Source organism: Rhinatrema bivittatum, chromosome 13 (assembly GCF_901001135.1).
Source record: "Rhinatrema bivittatum chromosome 13, aRhiBiv1.1, whole genome shotgun sequence".
Classification (NCBI taxonomy): Eukaryota; Metazoa; Chordata; class Amphibia; order Gymnophiona; family Rhinatrematidae; genus Rhinatrema; species Rhinatrema bivittatum.
Window position 1 is genome coordinate 13,005,559 of NC_042627.1, and position 20,750 is coordinate 13,026,308.

At 39.2% G+C, this 20,750-nt stretch overlaps 1 protein-coding gene across 1 annotated transcript in view; it reads right to left on the reverse strand.

The window, feature by feature from the left end:
* The window catches only part of PEAK1 (pseudopodium enriched atypical kinase 1), a 232,204-nt gene that overhangs the window by 25,693 nt on the left and 185,761 nt on the right, over positions 1 to 20,750 (reverse strand). Inside the window, 2 exon segments of the mRNA XM_029575835.1 lie at positions 2,281 to 2,495; positions 13,582 to 13,641. Of these exon segments, the coding sequence (XP_029431695.1) occupies positions 2,281 to 2,495; positions 13,582 to 13,641 (275 nt within the window).

Here is a 20,750-nt window from a genome sequence, read left to right on the forward strand (position 1 = left end):
CCAATACACCAACATACATCCGCTCTACAACATTCATTGATGCTGAAGATACGGCAGTTGCAAGGAGATATGGCAGTTGCAAGGAGATTTAACTCAGTTCCGGGGGTTGCCCTGGTTCAGAAGGAAGAGAACGCCATACCGCCATATTGTGAGTGAGTAACCCTGGAAGCGTTGTTTGAGAATAGTTCGTTTGAGAAGTATAAAGTAATGATTTAACATACACTTGAATTGTGAAGTTTAATTTGTATGGTGTTTTGACGCAGAGTATTACCCTTGATAAAGGTCCAGTATGTCTGAAACACAGTCCCGTGGTCGGGGAGACCTAAGTACAGCGGTGAGAACAGTTAGTACTAAATAGATCCAGAAGGCAATACTGGAAGTAATATGTGGAGATTTTCGACCGTCTGATAAAACGTCTGAAAAAAGGTTTCTATGGAAGGACTGGTTCATTTGAGAAAAAGCTAAGTAGTTCACGAATGGACTTTTTAATTATTGCATATATATAAAAAAAACAAGTTAAAAAAATATTGTTGCACATAACCATCAGCAATAGTGACCTATGATTATATATAAGGCAGAATCCTAAAGCGTCAAGCTATATCGATGAAGCCTATTGTGATGGTCACCAACTCTTAATCAAGAAATTATGTTTTCATATCTTCAGCGTCAATGAATGTTGTAGAGCGGATGTATGTTGGTGTATTGGTAAATTACTAATAGTACATCAGCAGCATTGACTGCCCATGCTCAGGCTCTCCCACACGCCCCTGGAGACTGCATCATCCAGGGCACCAGAAATGCTAATTAACTTGGGCCCATGTAGACTAATGCATTTCACAGGAATGTGAGTGAATTCCTTCATCCTAGATCTATCAGTTCCCAGCATTGGACTGAAATGCATGCAGCTCCTGCCTGGATGAGAAACTCAGTCAAGCCCCTGGCCAGACCACACAAAGAACTTGCAAATTGCCAGTCCCATGAGGCAAAAGACAGTGGAAAAAGGAGGAATAAACTCAGAAGCTCCTAGACAGCGTGATTTATTAAAAATAAAATTCCGACCAGATTGCACTGGCACTAGACTAGCATACCATGTGGCTGACAGAAGAAAGTGTTAAAGAAAAAAACAAGAAAAACTGAAATAAAGAAAACTATTGAAGGTAGAGAGACAGAAAACAAAAACTCTGCAGGGCTCTGCTAGAAAGAACAGCTTCTGCGGTTCCAGAAACTTTCACTGCAGTAGCTGTGTGAGAGAGCAAAGAACAGTGTCTTACAAGCCCAGAGACTGAGGGGTCATTCCTGGGAGGCAGGGAGGTGACTGCAGCTGCACATGCTCAGTAGAGCACGCTAAAAGCTTTTAGAATCTTTGAAATCCAAGTTCCTTGCCAGGCTCCGTGTGACTTCGCCACTCATATGCGAGGACAGCTATTCTCGGAGAACATAGATTTCACAAAGCAGCACTTGGAAGCTAAAATTCAGACCAATACAGCATGTAGCCAACTTCAGCATAAAAAAAATCTAATGTCCAGTCAAGCAGATCCTTTAATGCTATAGGACAGTAAGTCTTTTATGTCTATGTTGGCACTTTCCTTTAACTAAAAAATATTCTGGACTGAAATAAACTATTACTCAATTACAAGTTCTTCAATAATTTGATTCCTTGCTATAAGATATGGCATAGTTTATAGCAAGACCTCAGGATAAAACTCAAAGAGGGAGCACTTTATCATCATTTAGATTTTAGTATGTTGTACAGAAATAAATCATCAGTTACCTAGTAAATCTGAAAAATGCATAATTTGGAGAGAACAAAAGCAGTGTTAAAAACATATCCAATGAAGCTCCAGACTTCAGGACAACTCTCAGCATGTGAAGTAGAAATACTGATTTCATTGTGACCATTGAACAAAGTTGCATCATTGCCGTGTTAGCGCACTTAAAGTTCAACAAACAAGCTGTAAGTCATATATTTTTAATGGACTAATGTAATACATGTTTAACTTGCTTTCAAGAAATATGCTCCCTTCATAAAATAAGAGCAAAATGCATAGGGCTCAAATCTAGTGAAAAACGAATTAGATTAGTCCAATGAAAAGGTTATCACATACAATTTGTTTATCTTTATTTCTATGCTCTGACCATTAAAATGAAGGAAAACTCACTGCAACTAAACAGACTCACAATCTTGACAGGGTACAAGGCTAACTTACTTCTGGGGACTTCAATAATTCATTATGTTACACGCTCCATCAAGAATCTTACCCAAACAGCGACAACGCTTACCCAAGTTACTGTAAGTAGCGATGCTGGGACTCATATCAGAAGAATCCGAGTTCTCCTCCTTTTCATCTTGGTTCTTACTGCCATTAGGAAGCAAGGTTGAAGTGGCAGAGGAGGAGCCCCCACTGCCCCCGCCACCCTGCTTCACTGGTTCCACCCAAGGAATCCGAGGAACACGAGGGGAGGTATCCTCCGGTGTCACCTCGTCTGCTACTTGACTGAAAGAGAGAACAACAACAACAAATGAGTTCCTTCTCTTCCAGTGTGATTTAAATGCATTTTCCAAAAGAGGCTTCATTCTGTTTAGGAAAAAAAATCTATCTGGCCAGCTTTATTCTTTTCTGGTCTTGTTTAACTAAGATCAAAAGTAGTGTCTGTGTTATGAACTGAGGGCACGAGCTTCTTGGCCTTTTGGCTGAAATTGAGAACCTCTACAATATGAGAGATTTAACATACTGTCATCCAATCCCATTGGATTATTATATTACAACCATTGCCAAAGTAGGAAGATAACTTTCTCCAAAAAACAAAAATACAAAGAAAGAACAATCCTGCAATCCTGCTTTTCCAGAATACCAGAATACACTAGCAGTCTCTTTCACAATCAGCAGCTCTATCAGGTATGCATTTTTATTTCCACCTTTAATTTTCTTTGCTTACAATTTATGTTTATTTTTTTTTTGGAAAGATTTTAGCCCTTCTCTCTACTTATGCTCTCTTCCACCTCATTGTGGTTCTCTGCTAGTCTCTGGTGTCCTGCCTTCCCAGGCCATGTCTAAGGAAGACTCACAGAATTAAGAGAGAGGATGTCTATGCTTTGCAGTGGAGGAGACCCAGGGAGTAGCTCTTAGAGATTTGATGATTTTGAGTTGAACCAGTTCTGAACAGAAGGGAATTCTCCAGGCATCATTTCCCCAGCAGTTTGTATGCTGGAATTGCAACAGGGATACTACCTTTCAAGGGGAAGGATCTTTTGACATCGTTGCTGGTGCAGGGGACAGAAAAACTTCAAGGAGGAGTATGGATAAGGAAACCACAGCTTATTTTATACTGATTTTCCTCAAGTTGTTTTTGACCTTTATAATTCTCGCTTGGATTTTGATTTCTAAAGTAAATTTTTGTCGACCACCAATTTGGACTCAGAGACTCTTTCTTTTCCTTTGGATCATTAATATTAAGTTGAGTGTATGCTGGTGTTTGTCTTTTTTCCCCTTGTCTCTCTTTTGGTCCCTCCTGAAGAACCCCCTGCATAGCAGTGATTGGTGAGTGGAGAGAAGCATCCACAGATATGGCCATACCAAAGGTCCAGGAAGTTAAGCTCCCCCACCCCCTGCTGGATGAACCTTGACACTGCAGTACGCTGGATGCAGCACACCACCCAAACTGAGGGGTCCTGCTACATATATTTATATGTATAATTTTTTAAGAACATAAGATATTCCATACTGGGTCAGACCAAGGGTCCATCAAGCCCAGCATCCTGTTTCCAACAGTGGCCATTCCAAGTCACAAGTACCTGGCAAGTACCCGAACATTAAATAAATCACAAGCTAATATTATAAATGAATAGCAAGTTTATGAATTTTTCCTCTAGGAACTTATCCAAACCTTTTTTAAACCCAGTTACACTAACTGCCATAACCACATCCTCTGGCAATGAATTCCAGAGCTTAACTATGCGCTGAGTGAATAAGAATTTTCTTCGATTTATTTTAACTTCTTGGAGTGCCCCCAAGCCCTATTATCTGAGAGAGTAAATAACAGATTTAGATTAACTTGTTTTGCTTTTTAGAATGTTTGTGCATCCAAGTAATATCATTTCCTACGGAGGTAAGAAGAAGTGACATTTTTGTCTTACCTCTGTAGGAAGTGACATTTATTTATTTATATTGTTTTATAGACCGATATTCTGTAATCAATCATACCAGTTCACAATTTCAAAATAAAAATCCAAAAGAATTATTACAATAAGACCAATAAAACAAATAAAGAAAATAAAATCAAGTCATAAAAACAATAAGATTAAAAGAAAAATCAAGTATCACAGCTATAAATTAATAGATTAAAAAAAACAAAACAAAAAACCCCAAAACAATAAGCATTAAGCATCAGTAAAACAATCAAAAGAGTATTAGCCTCTCAATAGCTCAAAGTTTGTCTTTCAGTAACGTATAAAGCCCTCAGGTGGTGTCTTCTCTGAAAGCCTTTATAAATAGCCATGTTTTTAAATCTTTCTTAAAAGTTTGATAACTCGGTTGTAGTCTCAGCTCGATAGGAAGAGAGTTCCATAATCTGGGCCCAGCTATAGACACTGTTCTCTCTTTAACTTTGGTTAGATGAGCCGATTTAACTGACGGAATTGTTAATAAACCCTTATTTGCCGACCGTAAGTTTCGCTGTGGGGTATAAATCCTTAAAGAAGTATTCCAACATTCAGTGTTCACATTATTAATAGATTTTTGTAATAAGTAGTAAACTTTGTAATCTATTCTATATTTTATAGGTAACCAATGTAATTCTTTCAAAATAGGAATAACAAATTTTGAAGAGAGGTTCTCTTCTCAGTAATGTTGATTTTTGTCATCACTATACTGTCTAAATTCCATGACATGTGCCTTGTGGGGATGTGTAGTTTTCTTGTTTAAGTATAAATAAAGAGTTATTAAAAAAAAACAAAACAGGAGTAATATGATCATATTTTTTTGCGCCAGCTAAGACCGTTGCGGCAGCATTCTTTAATTGCAAACAAATTATCTGGAAGGCCTAAAAGGAGAGCATTACAATAATCAATTTTTGAAAACAGGACTTGTAAAACAGCTCTAAAATTGTTAAAATATAAAAAAGGATGCACAAACATTTTAAAAAGCAAAAATTGTTACTTAATGACTTATTTAAAATCTTTCTATCTTTGTGTATTAGAGTTCCTCTGCTGTCTATAGCTATTCAATTTTGAAGTTTGGGGTAAGTGTTTTGTATTCCTTCATGTTCTTTGATGCCGTTTTTTGTCCAAAACATTATGAAATAATTTTTTTATTTCTATTTTTAGATTGTTGATCCTGCCACAAAGCAGTTACACGAAACACGGTCCACGTCAGGGGACCATGTAAATTCATAAAAAATCTGCAATACCTTTGACACATCTGTGCAATAAATATTTCTGAAAGATAAAGATACTGGACATTTTTGAATTTTACTGCCCCATCATTTGTTGCTTTTAATTATTATAAGGTTGGGGCAATCACCGTTGCTCTTTATGCACATACAAATTAGAATCATAGTATGTACAAGGGTAAAAAAATCCCAAGCACTTGGTCAAACTGGTGACTAACTTTTTTCTGGCACCTTCTGCATAAGGGCAGGAATTGCCATGATTGCTCAGAGCAGAGTCCTGCCATAGAGACCAGAAGCAAAGGATAGAAAGGAGCTAGGGGAAGGAAGCAAGCAAGGAAAATAAAAGAGAAAACAAGAAAACCCCCTAAAAGCTTCCCCTCAATAAAATAACTACAAAAAAAGAACGTAAGCACAGAAACGCAGAGAATAAAGCAAAAAAGAGCACAAAGGAAATCCCGCCCAAAAGCAAAACAAAAAATAGAACATTAGATGGAAATAAAAAGGTCATTAGCATTAAGAGTTCCTATTCAGATTATTTGATTGGTAGCTCTGCTAAAAGATGATCCCAGCCCCATATAAAATGATAAATATGCTACTTGAAAACAGGAATGGAACCATTCTTGTATCTTCTATTATTTGCAGGTAGTGTAATGCTTTTCATTAGACCAACAAAAGCATTATCCAATGATGATAATCCTTTTTCCACACTTTTCAACAGATTACATCTTTTATCTCTGGATAGTTATGTTGGTTCATGTCATCCTGCAAAGCATTTTTTCCAGGACAATACAGATACAATTAATAAATACTCCGGATGGTGGAAAAATTATTTAGAAAATGTAGGTGCTGGAGAAAATAAGATTCGCATATCATTCAAGTCTATGACCTTTTTAGCATGCATCTAAAAGTCTGTGTGTCTGTGGATTTTTTTTTCCTTTGAGGAAAGCTTTATCTTGTATTTATTTTTTATTTAAAACATTTATAACCTGCTGATTTGAATTACTTGCTCCCAACAGAGAACAAAATTACATACATAATAAAAACATACCATACAAAAAAATGCAGACAACCTTGCATACATAAAAATAAACATGATAGAAACAAAATAAAATTGGTCTATAGATTTGTGGCAGATAGGTAGTGTCAATTTTGGTATTGTTAAATTCCTTGGATTGTTTTTGTTTAGATTCTGGTTTCAGATTGGGAGGGTTGTCTGCTGAATGTGTGTTTTCTGGAGTATATATTGCAGCAAGCTACTCCAGCATTCTGAAATGTAAGCTCGCTCATGTACTAATATGATAAAGTAAAAGCTACACTATCATACTGAAAATAAATATGAAATTTAAACATGTTCAGGAAACTTTCCTATTTTGAGTAGTTTAATTAGTTGATTGGTTAAAAGCAGGTCATATACAACTTTGAAGCAACCTACAGATATTTCTGATATAATTAGTCACAAAATTTAAGGAAGGAAATACATTCACTACTTCCATACTGATGTTTTACCATTTATGCATGAATAGACAGAGCCTTATAAGCTACTGCATAGCTATACTGAAAAGGCCAAATCTCTTATAGTCTCAATTATTTATAAGCAAGTATAACACATATAAAGTGACTGATATTGGTTGGTTTAACAGAACAACCACAGAGTGAGAAGAAATGAGAAAGGGATACATGAATTATGATGCACATGACCTGTTAACCCAATACACATACATATACATTATTGACTCATTACTGGTAGTTCAGCATGGTCAAACATATCACAGTGAAAATACATAAAGAAATCAAGGATTTGTGTCTGGGATTGGGCTGGAAGTGTATGGTTAATTCATCATTCGTATGACACTTTGAAAACCTGGCAGAAGAGCCAGGTTTTCACTAACTTTCTAAAATGGAGGTAATTCGGACTTAGGCAGAGTTCTTCTGGAAGAGAGTTCCAGAGAGCAAGGGCTGCTTCAGTGAAGGCCTGTTGACGAGTGTCAGATCGCTCAACTTCTTTGAGAGACTGTGCCATTAAGGTGGCTCCTTGGTCAGACCTTAAAGACTTTGCAGATGCATAGGACTTGGCATTTTCTTCAGTTGTTCTTGGCACTTTCCTTGCCAGCACTTGTATATCAGAGTCAGGGTTTTAAATATGGCCCTGTATAGCACCGTGAAGTTTATGTAGGATGTCTGTGATGTAGTCTTGTCTGCAACCTTCCAGGCAGAATATAAAATCAAATAAAGTTGTGCTGCAGCATTCTGACTTAATTGTAGTTGTTGCAAGCTGCTCATTTTCAGACTGCTGTATAGCTCATTACAGTAATCCAGTCATGATATTACCATACTTGCTTTTTTGATGAACAGGCAGAGTTTACAATCAATGCAGGTGAAAGAAGCAGCTTCTAACTGTTGCTTAGATCTGCGGATGCATTGTTAACATGTTGGGTCAGATTCTATGGACAAGAACAGCTGTACATTGACTGCATAAATCTATGTTTTATACCCAGCAATAGGATCAGCTTGATTAGTGACTTGAGATAAATACTGAATAGGACAGGTGACTGTACAGATCTTTGTGATACTCCTCGCAAGTCAGGATCCAAGGTGGGAGATGAGGTACCTGTGAACTATACAGACTGATGCCTACCTGATAAATAATATCTGAACTAGGTTAGTACCTGTTCCTCCATGCCTGTTCTCTGCCAGCCATGATGGAAACAACTTTGTGAGCCAGTGTCAAATGTTGCCAAGAAAGGTCCAGCAGCACCAATAGTGAGACAAAACCTTTGTCACTGTTTTTGTAGAGACTGTCCAACAGGGAGACAAGAACTATCTGTTCCATATCTGGGTCTAAATCCTGATTGGTGCCAATTAATCCAGTTTTTCTTTTCCAGCCAGGAGTTAAGCCAAGTATAAATTGCTTGCTCTATCAGCTTCCACAGAAAAGGGACATGTCATACTGGGCGATAGTTTTCTGGCTTATCTGGATCTAGTGAGGTCATTTGTTTTTAGAAGAGGATGAACTTTTTAGTGCAGTTGGAAGCAGTCTGATAGAGAGAAGTTTACAATTTTTGGGGACCCATTCACTAAGGCTCCCACTTGCTAGTTTCACTGGCTGGGATGGACATGGGTCAAAGGGTGCATGTATTGGGTCAGAGACTATCCAGAGTGTTCCTGTTATCTGATTAAATGTGCCCCAGACATCAGGAATACTTGGTTGGAGTGGGAGGGGGAGGATTGCTATTGCGTAGAGGGCCAAATGGATTATTTTGATGGCCCTGACAGATTCTGGATTTTATTTTGTTAAAGAAGGAAGCAAAGTCATTGCAAGTTAAAATTTAAGAGACTGGATTTGTCTTGTTGAGGAAGTGTTTGAAAAAGGTCATTTACTATACTAAATAACTTAGTTGAATTTGATGACTGTTCAATACTTTTGGGAAAAATAATATTTTTTGGCTTTAGCTATGGCTCAATGATAAAATGTATTTTACACATAACAATGTATTTTGTCCTCTGAGACAAGATTTGCAACATCTTTGCTCCAGTTGCTGTCCAAGGCTCTTCCAGGTCCAAAATTCTGGTGCGTACCAGGGGAAATGCTTATGTGTAGGGCATAAGACCTTTTAAGCGGGGACATTTTCTCCAGGGCCTTTGCTAAGTTTCTGTTCCATGTGTCTACCTGTTTCTGTTACTGATTTCAGTGCCTCCTTCCCCTGATGATATTCCAGTGCCTCTAGAATGTTCTCAGTGGTCTGACTTTTTCTGGCTCAGATTTCATTCCAGAATCTTCTGGGTCATGCTTGCTGTTTATGGGGAATTTGATTAGGAAGTGATAGATCCACGACAGCGGCATTAACTCCATGTGAGAAACATTGTGTTCTGGTATGACGACTCCCATGAGCAAGAAAAGGCCTAATAGTTGCCACTTTTTGTGCGCTGGGGGATTCAATTACCTGTATAAATCCTAGTGCTGACATGGTGGCGAGAGAATCACTAGATGAGGCTGAAAGTGAACATTCAAAATGCTTTCAAATAATACGACATATAATTTCAGGCAGCTACAAATAACTAGGTGCACTTTATTCAGTAAACTAAATTTATCAAACTCACTCAAATTTAGTTTTTCTTTGTCAAAGTAATGATGCTGGCAGGTACAATAGAATATTAATTTTCCAAACTTGTTTGACAATGTATTTATTCAGCCATGCAGGTCCAGACTACTGTGCCAGTTCCAGTACTCTCGCTAGAGACTATATCCTTTTCTAATAGTATGAGATATGAATTTTATAATTATCTAAACTGACCCAATCCCTAATTAATATGGATAACTGATATTCTATTGTACAATAATTACTTTGCTATATGCAGTCTCTCTGGCTGAGTCCAACCTACCTACACACTGGAGTCCTTGGCTAAGCAGATCCCACAATTTCCAGTGTTAAAACAGTGCTCAAAGCTTCAAGACTGACTAGATTCTACAAATTATATACACTTTTTTGTTTTGGTGTCATTATCTCCTGTCAGATGTTTTTCTAAATAAATTTGTGAGGTCTGTATTCAAAAGTCATTTTGGACGGATAACTCAAAAGTTATCCATTTAAACAGCAATTAACATTCAGCCACTTATCTGGCTATAATTTAGCCAGATAAAAAAGGGGCATTTTGAGGAGGGGTTGAGTTATTTGGATTTTTAAGTTTTTTATAAATGACCTGGAAATAGGAACGAGTAAGGTGATCAAATTTACTGAGGACACAAAATTATTCAAAGCAGTTAAATCACAAGAGGATCTTGCAAGATTGGGAGACTGGGCATGCAAAAGGCAAACAAAATTTAATAGTACAAAGTGATGCACTTCGGGAAGAGTAACCCAAATTATAGCTACACAATGCAAGGTTCAACATTAGGAGTCACCATTCAAAAAAGTATCTAAGCGTCATTTGTAAAATGTTGAAATCTACTGCCCAGTGTGCTGCAGCAGTAGCCAAGAAAGCAAACACAATGCTAGGAAAAGTATGGAGGATAAAACAGAATATCATAATGCCTCTGTATCACTCCATAGTGCGACCTCATTTTGAGTATTGTGTGCAGTTCTGGTCACCACATCTAAAAAAAAAAAATATATATAGTATTATAAAAGGTACAGAGAACAGCAACTAAAATGATAAAGGGGATGAAATGAGGAATGATTAAAGAGGTTAGGACTCTTCATCCTGGAGAAGAGAAGGCTGAAGGGAGATATGATAGAGGCCAATAAAATAATGAGTGGAACAGAACGAGTAAATGCTAAATCAGTTGTTTGCTCTTTCAAAGAATATAAAGACTAGGGGAAACAAAGAAGTTACTAGATGTTACATTTAAAATTAATAAGAGAAAATATTTTTTTACTCAATGCATAATTAAGCTCTGGAATTCATTGCCAGAGGATGTGGTGAAATCTATGAATGTAGGTGTGTTTAAAAAAGATTTGGCCAAGTTCCTGGAGGAAAAGTCCATAAACCATTATTAAGGTGGAGTTGCAGAAATCCACTTCTTATCCCTCTTGGGATCCTACCAGGCATTTATGATCTGGATTGGCCACTATTGAAAATAGGTTACTGGGCTTGATAGACCTTTGGTCTGACCCAGTATGGCAAATCTTATGTTCGTATATGGTTAACTTTAGCCCTGCTTCAGGGCAGACCTAAAGTTATCAGACCTTGTGTGTCCAAATAACTTCCTATTTACTCTATCTTCAAAAGATATCTGGGTAAACAGTGCTGTTTATAACCAAAAAAAGATAGATATGAAAGGGCCTGAGGCCTGATCTCCAGCATCCCTAATAAAATCGGTAGCATGGGATCTTCTTGGTGTTTGGGTAATTGCCAGGTTCTTATGGCCTGGTTTGGCCTCTGTTGGAAACAGGATGCTGGGTTTGACGGACCCTTGGTCTGACCCAGCATGGCAATTTCTTATGTTCTTAAATATCTCCTGGCCCTGTTGATCTGTGCATCCCCTACTCTCCAACCTCTCTTAAATACAAAAAAAAAAAAAAAAGATGCTGGGGTTCACAGATCTGGTCCTCCCTTTTCACTTGTTCATTAAAAAAAAAAAAAAAAGAAGCTATTTGGAAATCCCTCCCTCACCAACTTACCCACCTGTAGGTCGTATATTCAGACCTGTCCACTCCCCCCCTCCCCCCTTTCCCCCAGATGCCTCTATAGCTTACACTTCCAGGCCAGCTCCTGCTATGTCAGCGTCTGAACTTGAAAAACTGCAGGGTAGTTTACGCTTCCAATGCAGCCTCTGACAATAGCTGCGCTGTTAGTGCCGGGAGTGGGAACATGAGAACCTCAATCCTGACAGGGGTATCCATAGGGATCCGAGGAGGGGGAGGGGAGCGGGCAGGCTGAATATATGACCTGTGTGTGGATGGATTGGTGGGGAGTGTCCGATTTTTTTTTTTTTAATGAACAGAAAGGGGGATTAGATCTGTAAGCCTGGCATCTTTTCTAGTATTTAGGTGGGTTTGGGGGTGGGGGATGCATGGCCTGATGGGGCCAGAAGATATTTGTTAGGAATGCTGGGGGATCTCTTTAAGATATCCAGGTAAATAGAAGTAATACTTATACCGCTTTCTTCAAAAGATATCTGGATATGTAACAGCACTATTTACCCTGAAATCTTTTGAAGAGATCGAGATAAGTAGCAAGTTATCTGCCCACACACGGCCAGATAACTTAAAAACCCATACAACTATATTCAGACATAGCCGATTAGGTTTTCAAGTTATTCAGCTACATGCAGTCGGATAACTTTAAGCTGGACATTTATCCAGCTGAATATACGGAACAAGTTATCGAGCTAAATTTATCTGGATAACTTGCCAATTAACCGGCTTGCTGAATATGGACCTCAGTATTTAGTTTTAATTATAATTTTAATGAAAGATGCCACCTTCTATCATGGCCACATTTGCTTCCTGCCCAAGTTCAATCTTTGGTTATTTTTTTTTAATCTAGTCATGTTTTACAGATACGACTAAACCTCAATTCATTTAAGATTTATTAAGGGTAGGAGTAGCTAAAAAGAAGACATTCAAAAAATGTAAATGCTATTATCTTCTCAAAAATTAAATTAAATAATATGAAATTAAAAGGAGGATGTCAATGATCTTAGCTGCTAAATTAACTAAAAATATTATTTGCTAGCACTGCTGCTTTAAACGTTTCCAGCAAGTATCTCTATGATGTAGTAAATAACTGTAAAAATTAACTATATAATATGCATCTACGGCATGAAAGCTGACATTAAGCACTGGAAATTAAATAAAAACTGGAACTGAACCACACAGTGTGCGCCATTTTAGATTTTAAAAGTCTGCAAGCACGTCCTCTCTCTCCCAAGAGGGAGAGGAACCCAAACAGAAACAAACGTTATTACATCATGCAGAAACAATCATCCCCAGAGGCACAAGCATTTCAAATCACCTTGCTTCCCCCCCTCAACCAACAAGTGGAAACAGAAAAGCAAAAGTCGGAGATCATTCAGATTCTACAAAACAGAAAGCTATAAAGTCATACAACTCCTTCCCTGCCACTTAACTCGTGACAAAATAGGAGTGGTGCAAGTAGAAGAGCGTGTTAAGCCCAGGCTTGAAAACACAAGAAGCTTTGCAGAGGTTAGCAAAATATCAAAACAAACGTGTCGGGGGGAAAAAGATTTAACAAGACATTAAAGATGTTTATAAAGTGGTGATTTCAAATGTCAGAATGTGAATAATTATCATGTGCAGCACTCAAGGGTAAATGGCACCCTTTATAGGCAAGGTAAATAGATTTTGGTCCAGAAAGGTCTTTGCAATTTGATATGGCAAGTAAAGTAAAATTATGTTAGCTTTCTGTTGGAAATAGTCAGAGGTCAGCCAATGATATTCGCTTTTTTTTTTTTTTTTTTTTAAAGAAATACATTTTCATTCAGACAAGGAAAGATCTTTAGATTACATCCACTATTCAGGTAACAATATGGAATATACAAATTCTTGTGTTGTACTGTAGACATACATTAATATCTGACACTAAACAGCAAGGTGCAACAAAAGAAAACAACATGCAAGGTTTCAGCCTCATGCAGAGTTAAACTATGTTCTCCGACAAACTTTAAAATCAGAAAAAAAAAAAAGAAATTAGTAACTAAAGAGAGAGCAAGACAAAATGTAAAGGACTCACCTACTGTACTCACTCACACAATTCCCCATTAAAGGAAAGTCTCTCAGGGCCTTCTTGAGTCTGTTAATCATGGTTTGAAAGTCTGGTAAGCCACTGATTTCACGGATTTGCAGGAAAGTACAATATGAGCCAACATGCCTGAACTCTGAACACTGAGCTCAGCTGCTGCACCTTATCTGTAATATTTACCTTAGGGGACTGGTCTGCAGGATTTGAGCCCCACCCTCTTAACTCTCTCTGTACCAGGGAAAAAAACCAAACCTGTGTGGTTTACCCCCTTGCCTGAATTTACTTTCCCTTTTATTCTCAGATTTACAACATATCTGCCCATCCTTCCGGGTTCACTAATAAGGGATGTGTATATTGTGTTATACATATGCATAATCTAAAAAAAATCTCTGACAGACATAAGGAGGAATGTCATCAATGTCTGTGAACACAAATAAGAGCATCAAACTAACAAGAGGAGTTTAACATTTAATTATTTGATTGATAAGAGGTTTCAAATATACTGACAATATAAAGCACAGAAAGTTTTCAGCTTCTGACTAAAAGTGATTGTTTTGATTTAGACTTTTTTTTTGACCTATTCATTTTTGGCTTCCAGCTGAATTAGAACATATCTCCTGCATTTTCATTCACAACTACCCATGAAATCTCCCCCCATTTTTAACCCTCTCCTTCCCTCCTTCTCCAGACCAACCCTTGCAGTGACAATCCTCAGCCAAGTGTCACAAACCAGGGCTTCCTTCAGAATCCAGTACGCGTGCGCTAGGTGAGGGCAAGGTTGCACAATGACAAACTTCCTTTCTCCATCATAGAGAATGTGAATGCTGCCGCTGTGGCACATATATCCAGCTCTAGCCAGCTTGAGAAGCTGAAGCCAGGTTCAAAAAACAAATCCAAGTCTTTCTGTTGGACAGTGTACAGGTTCTGCACTGAGCTTGCGGGCTGGCCTAAAAGTGACATTTTGGAGTGCGCATGAAGTTTAAAACCGTTTTTTTTCCCCCCAGACCTTACTGTAGTTCGAACATCCCTGTATTCTTGTGATTCAATGGCCACGGCAGCTAGTGCAGAATAAGCCTTGCAACATTTTCCATTGCCTGGAAAATAAAAAGAAGCTAGGCAGCCTGCAACTGCCTCCTACTATTGTCAATCAACTATAACATGCTCCCTTTGCTTTCTTTTACTGCTTTTCACTGGCTTGCTCTCTTCTTTATCTTACTTGCTTCTCTTCTGCTAGCACACTGCACTGTTTTACTCCCTCTTATTCCCCAAACACCACTGTTTTTAAAAATCCCATTGCTAAGACACTTGGTTCTTTTACTCTTCCCCCCCCACCATTATTCTCCTTTACTCTCCCCCCCCCCCCTCCACTGCTAAGAGCATTCTTTCACTATCCATTCTCCTTCACCCAATGCTCTCTCTCTTCTTCTGCTGTAGCTGTTGCACAATGACAGTAACTGCTTTGTTGGCATGACAGTGCTTGAATTAAATTGAACTCCACAACATATGTAGTGGTGGTGGTGGAGAGGTTCGGAGCAATACTGTGCAGTTTCTGGGGAAGATGATTGTCACATAATGCCTCAGCGTTATCCTTAACTCACGTTCAAGGTTACCCTGTGGCTACTTGGAGTATCCTGCCAAGTGCTGCCCAGGCCTGCCTGCACCTGACCACGTGCTCTTACTTTTGGCAGACTCCAACCCTTCGACTGAATTCCTGCTTGCTTCTGGCAAGTACCCCGCCTGCAAGCTATCCCCTGGTGATTTCTAGGGACACTGGAACCCCACACAACCTAAGGGTCACACAGTGCCTAGAAATTCACTCAGACCAAAAAACCACACAATTCCGGGATCATTAATCAGTCCAAGATAGGAAGAGCTAACAAAAAATAGGAACAGTGAACAGAAAAAAATTTAATCTACAAATAGGAACAGGTAACACAAGGATTAAACAGGAAATGTTATCTAAACACTTTCTACTACTCATCTGAGGAGATCAGGAAAAAGATTGTTCACAGAAGATGAACCCTGAGGTCTGCTCTCTCTGTACTCCCAACCCACACTATAGAATTCGAATACCTTCAGAATTAGTTCTCTGTCTGAAGGGTCAATCACTGCACAAAGTACTAACAATTGCTCCCTGACCAATGGCTTTCCGATTAGAAATAGTTTTCTGGCCAAAGACACTGCAGGATGTTTCAGTTTTACAGTTTCCTCTGGGTTACTGAGATATGTATGCTGTTTAAGCTTCATTCTGAAAAAACGCCAGGGTCCAAAGCCTTTGTTCGAACTACAGTGCAGAAGTCAAACAGCACCTGCAGGCCAGCCAGCGGAAATGAGCTCTATGGGGAAAACAATCACAGGGCAAAACAATAAATCACAAAGCATGCAAAATGTTTTGCCACAGTGGGAGTGATTAAGTGGTAAGAATGGGGAAGGAGGTCAGGGAAGAAGAAAGGAAAGTGGGGAAAAGGGTGAGAGTGACAGAAATAGATGGGAAGAGGGGATGAGCTTGAGAAGGGGAATGGAGTAGTGGGAGGGAAGAGAAAGAATGGAAGAAAATGGCATATGAAAGAGGAAGGGGAAATAGGGAGGAGCTGGAGAAGAGCAAAGATTAAAAGAATGGAGTTGAGGAAGAGGAGAGACTGAGGGAGGACAGAATGATTGAATGGTGAAAAATTGGAAGAAAGGGTAAAAGTGACAAAATTGGAGAATAGAGGTAGCTGAGTGGGAGGCAAGTTTGCTTACCTGTAAACATGGTTCTTTATAGTCACCACCACTAAAGATGTTACCTCCCAGGACAAGAACCAGGATTAATGTATACATTACACATGGGTAACAGCATTTGACGGTGTTGACATAGAACCAGTTCTCCAAGCTCAGCAAATCTTTACTTTTTACTGAGCATGCACGGGAGCTCCTGCACTTGTGCTGCCTTGTGAGTCCTTCAGTCTCTTTCAGAGCTTAAACATTAGAGAGGTTGTTGACTCTCCAGAGAAGTAAGCAGGTATTAAGTATGGCTAATTCAACATCTATCTACAGAGAACCCTGTTTACAGGTAAGCAAGTTTGTTTTTCTGTTGATATGTAGACATGAATTAATCATGATGCATGGGGAGTCCCAAGCTAAGGGTTGTATTGTGAAAGCACTTACTAAAGACAACCCGGCCCACCAACTGCAGAGGCTACTACTGGGGCAACAGGTTGTGTAGACCTGCTTGTCTAAAGCTACTATCTCCTCAGACATGCTATCCAGATAGTAGTGGGATATGAAGGTGTGAACAGATGACCAAGAGGCAGTTTTACATTGTCTTCAACAGAAGTGGCCCTGAGATGAGCCACTGAAGTCACTATGGCTCTCACTTGATGAACCTCGATAGTGTATGTAATCCAAACAGTGCGTAACTGTGCACTATACAGACTGCTAGTCAATTGGACAAAGTTCATTTGGCAATTGCCCTTTCCAATCTATTGGGAACAAAGAACACAAACAGTTGAGATGCTTGACAGTGAAAGAGTCTTCATTAGGTAGTACACCAGGGCTTTCTTACAGTCTTGGAAAGAATGCATGTAACAAAACAGGTTGATTAATGTAAAATAGATACCACTTTTGGAAGGAATTTGGGTAGAGTTCATAGAACCATTCTATACTGAAAAAATTGCAGGTATGGTGAATACAAAATCAGAGCCTTATTCTATGTACTGAATTATAATCACAAGAAACGTTTTCTAGGCGAGAAACTTCTTCACCAACTCAAGAAGGTCAAAAGGAGATTTCATGAATTTAGCAAGGATCATGTTGAGGCACTGGAGGATTACTGACAACTTGGAAAGCAGTTAATAAGTTTTAAATAAATAAACAGTGCTGATACCTGGGGAGGGGGGGGGGGGTGATCAGAGCCTCTTCCACCATCTGGTGATACGATGCAATGGCACTGAGATGAACTTTGAAGAGATGCCAAGCAGATTTTCAATAAGGCGGTAAATTAATATTTTTAAGTTAAATAGACACTGAAGCAAATCCTTCAGGCCACTAGTCAAGAAATTCTTCCATTTTAAACTGTAGGATCTGTTGGTTGAAAGAGTGGTAAATTTCTGGATTTCAGGCTTGAAATCCCAGTTAGGTCATGCTAACTGCCATCATAAGGATTGAGACTGTGCTTTTTAGGCCTAGCTAGAAACAGCTGAAGGCAAAGGTAATGAAAATGATATTGCTACAGCATGCTAAGAATTATATATTTATATAATCTTTAGTAGCAAAAGCCTAACCATATATGGAGGCAGTTAAAGTTATTTACTCCATAAAGTAACAGTCATTTCTTAGGGAAAAACATAAGCTTATGCATAGGAATTAGTTACACGTAATTCGTTATAAGATTCTTGGGAATTACCGACTATTGATGAAATCGTACATATTCATGTAGAGTATGTTATGCTGGCTGTTGATTTGTCCAGAACTTATCACTGTCTTAAGATCATTTATAAGGTATAAAATATTAGTGTGTCATTTAGAGCTCTCATCTGTGGTGGCAGCTGCTCCTCTATACTATCTGTGCATGCATGATCGGATAATAAAATAAGGAAGTAAGCTAATTGCCTTCTGTTCTTTTAATGGTACAAACATTTCTTTAAAGTTTTTAAACTGGCAGAGGTATACAAAGCCAGGCCAAGGGGCCTCTCGGGTAGTCCCTAAAGGAATTTTCCACAAAAGTTTCCTGGTAGAAATCAGAAACCCCTCTGCCTCTTTGAGAAGGAGCAAGGAGGAGACTACTGTAAGTTCAACATCCACGTGAGAGCCAGTGATGGCAGAGCCAGCCTTCCTCCTCTGTTATGAAAGAACTACTGAAGACTGAATTGACAGATGGACAAGATATGGATACTACTCTTGCCTGGTGCTATAAAGGATTAACATTATCTTGCCTTGAAGAATCTTCTGGACAGTTCTAGCAATTTGAGGAATCGGTGGCTATGCACTTTGAGTGACTACAGCACCCCTGACAGGGTTGGGTTGATCACTAGCCAATTTTCCAGGTAAGGGAATACACAGATGCCTAGTCATTGAAGCTGCGCCACTACCATCATTTCCCATTTCATGAACACCCCTTGTGGCCACTGACAGACCAAAGGGGATAACTTTATACTGATAATTCATATCCTTCACCACAAATCTCAGAATTTCTTTATGAGATGGATGAATGAGGATGTGTGCATATGGGTCCTTGAGATATAGGTCACACAACCAATTCCCCCAGGTGAACGATAGTGAGCATTTGGAGGGAGTTCATCTTGAATTTCTCTCAAACCAATCTTTGTAATTTAGAAAGGAACTCAATCCCCTCATTTACTTGGGAATAAGGAAATACTGGGAGTAGAATCCCTAACCATGATCCTGTAAAGATACCAGTTTGATAGCATTCTACAGTAACAGTGACTCCACTTCCAGATGTAGCTGGGCAGATTGAGACAGGTCTGAATTGAAGGGCAAAAAACACCAGGTTGGACAGATTAGAACAATACAAGTGGTAGCCACACTCCACAATTTTAAGGCCCCACCAGTCCTTGGTGATCTTCTGCCTGGAAGGATGGATGGACCCTCATCCTATCGGTGGAAGTGGGGAGTCAGTTTTAACTCTGTCAAAAATTAGCTTCTGGCTTCAATTGCATCTGCTGTGGAGATTTTGTTTGTCACCTTTCCTTCTGATTCCCTCTAGCAGGGAGCTGTTGTTGCAGAGTAGGAGGGGGGTCCAATGATATTGGTGTCCTTCACTTTGTCCCCAGACTGTTCTAGTATATGAGACATCTATGAATCAATATGAACATCTCTACATATACATCTAGCTGACAACCATGCCAATCTTTATAATCCAATAGCTGCCGCTAAAATTCTGGTGGCAGTATCAAATGCTTCATAAACTGAGCAGATCAAATGTTCTTCACACACTTCCATATTCTCCACTGCCCTACAAATATCAGTATGCTCCGAGCCTCATGACTTGGTCAAGGGCTTCAACTTAACAGTGAACTCTAACACTGTCTAGCCAAAGTTAAAGAATTTTTAGGTCTTTCCCCAGGGGTGTATTAGAGTACTCTCCATTCCTCTTGGCCCTCTTAAAAGCTATCATCATCATGAAGTGATAATGAAGATGGACTATTCCAAAACCAGGGTCGGCCTGCTCCCTGAACTTCAGGTCAAGCTTATGTGAAGTCAGAATGGCCAGAGAACAGACACAGGCTAGGCTCTGGCTGGATATTCATGAACTTTTATGAATTCACAACAGAAAAACATCTCTGCTTACTTTCACAGCTTATAAACAAATGAGCAGTATAACAACTTACAGTCTCCCGGTCTGGGCCTTTCCTAGGGTTCCTCCTTTTTCCAGGGCCTCCTGGTTCCTTCCCGGGCTTGGCTAGATATACACCTTCCCAGGGGGCTCCACCAAGACCAGTTTTTCCTGTTGTAGGAGGCTTAAATGGACTGGGCCAGATCTCTGGATCCAGTCCTTTAAGATGATTTTTTTTTTGTGTATATCCCTTCACAAAGTGCACTTAAAATGAGTCATTTTCTAATGGCATTTAGTCACTTTGTAGGGTGTTTATAATGCTGGCTTATTATACCCACACCTAGTATGCTGAAGGTGTTCAGCCTTTGACCAAATGCCTACTACTTCACCCAAACTGTGATGACAGTTAACAGTTTCAGCATATTCTGTCATGTGTTGCTTGTATTTAGAATCATTTCAGGTGTTAACATCCTTTGTTTCTCAATGAACACAAAGGAGACTGAGGAGGGGAAGGATTTTGCAAATTAAGAAGAGACTTTGTTTTTTCATTGGATCAAAAAAGTGAGTGAGAAAGACAGCAAGACAAGTATGGTACACTCAAACAACCAGATTAATAGAGAGAGAGAGGAAGAAAAAAAGAAAGACCCTAGAAGACTGGAGGGATTGAACACGAGAGAGATACTCTGGGGGGATTGGTGGGACAGAAAGAGAGAGAAAGAGAAATGGGGAGACAGCGAAAGACTGATGGGACAGAGAGGGACTGGGGGGACTGAGTGACAGAGAAAGAAAGAAAGAAAGGTAGGCTGGGGCTACAAAAGGACCGGGGAGGGAACCAAGGGAGAGACTAGTTGAGGACAAGGAGGGAGTGTGGCAGGGAGAAGGGCTG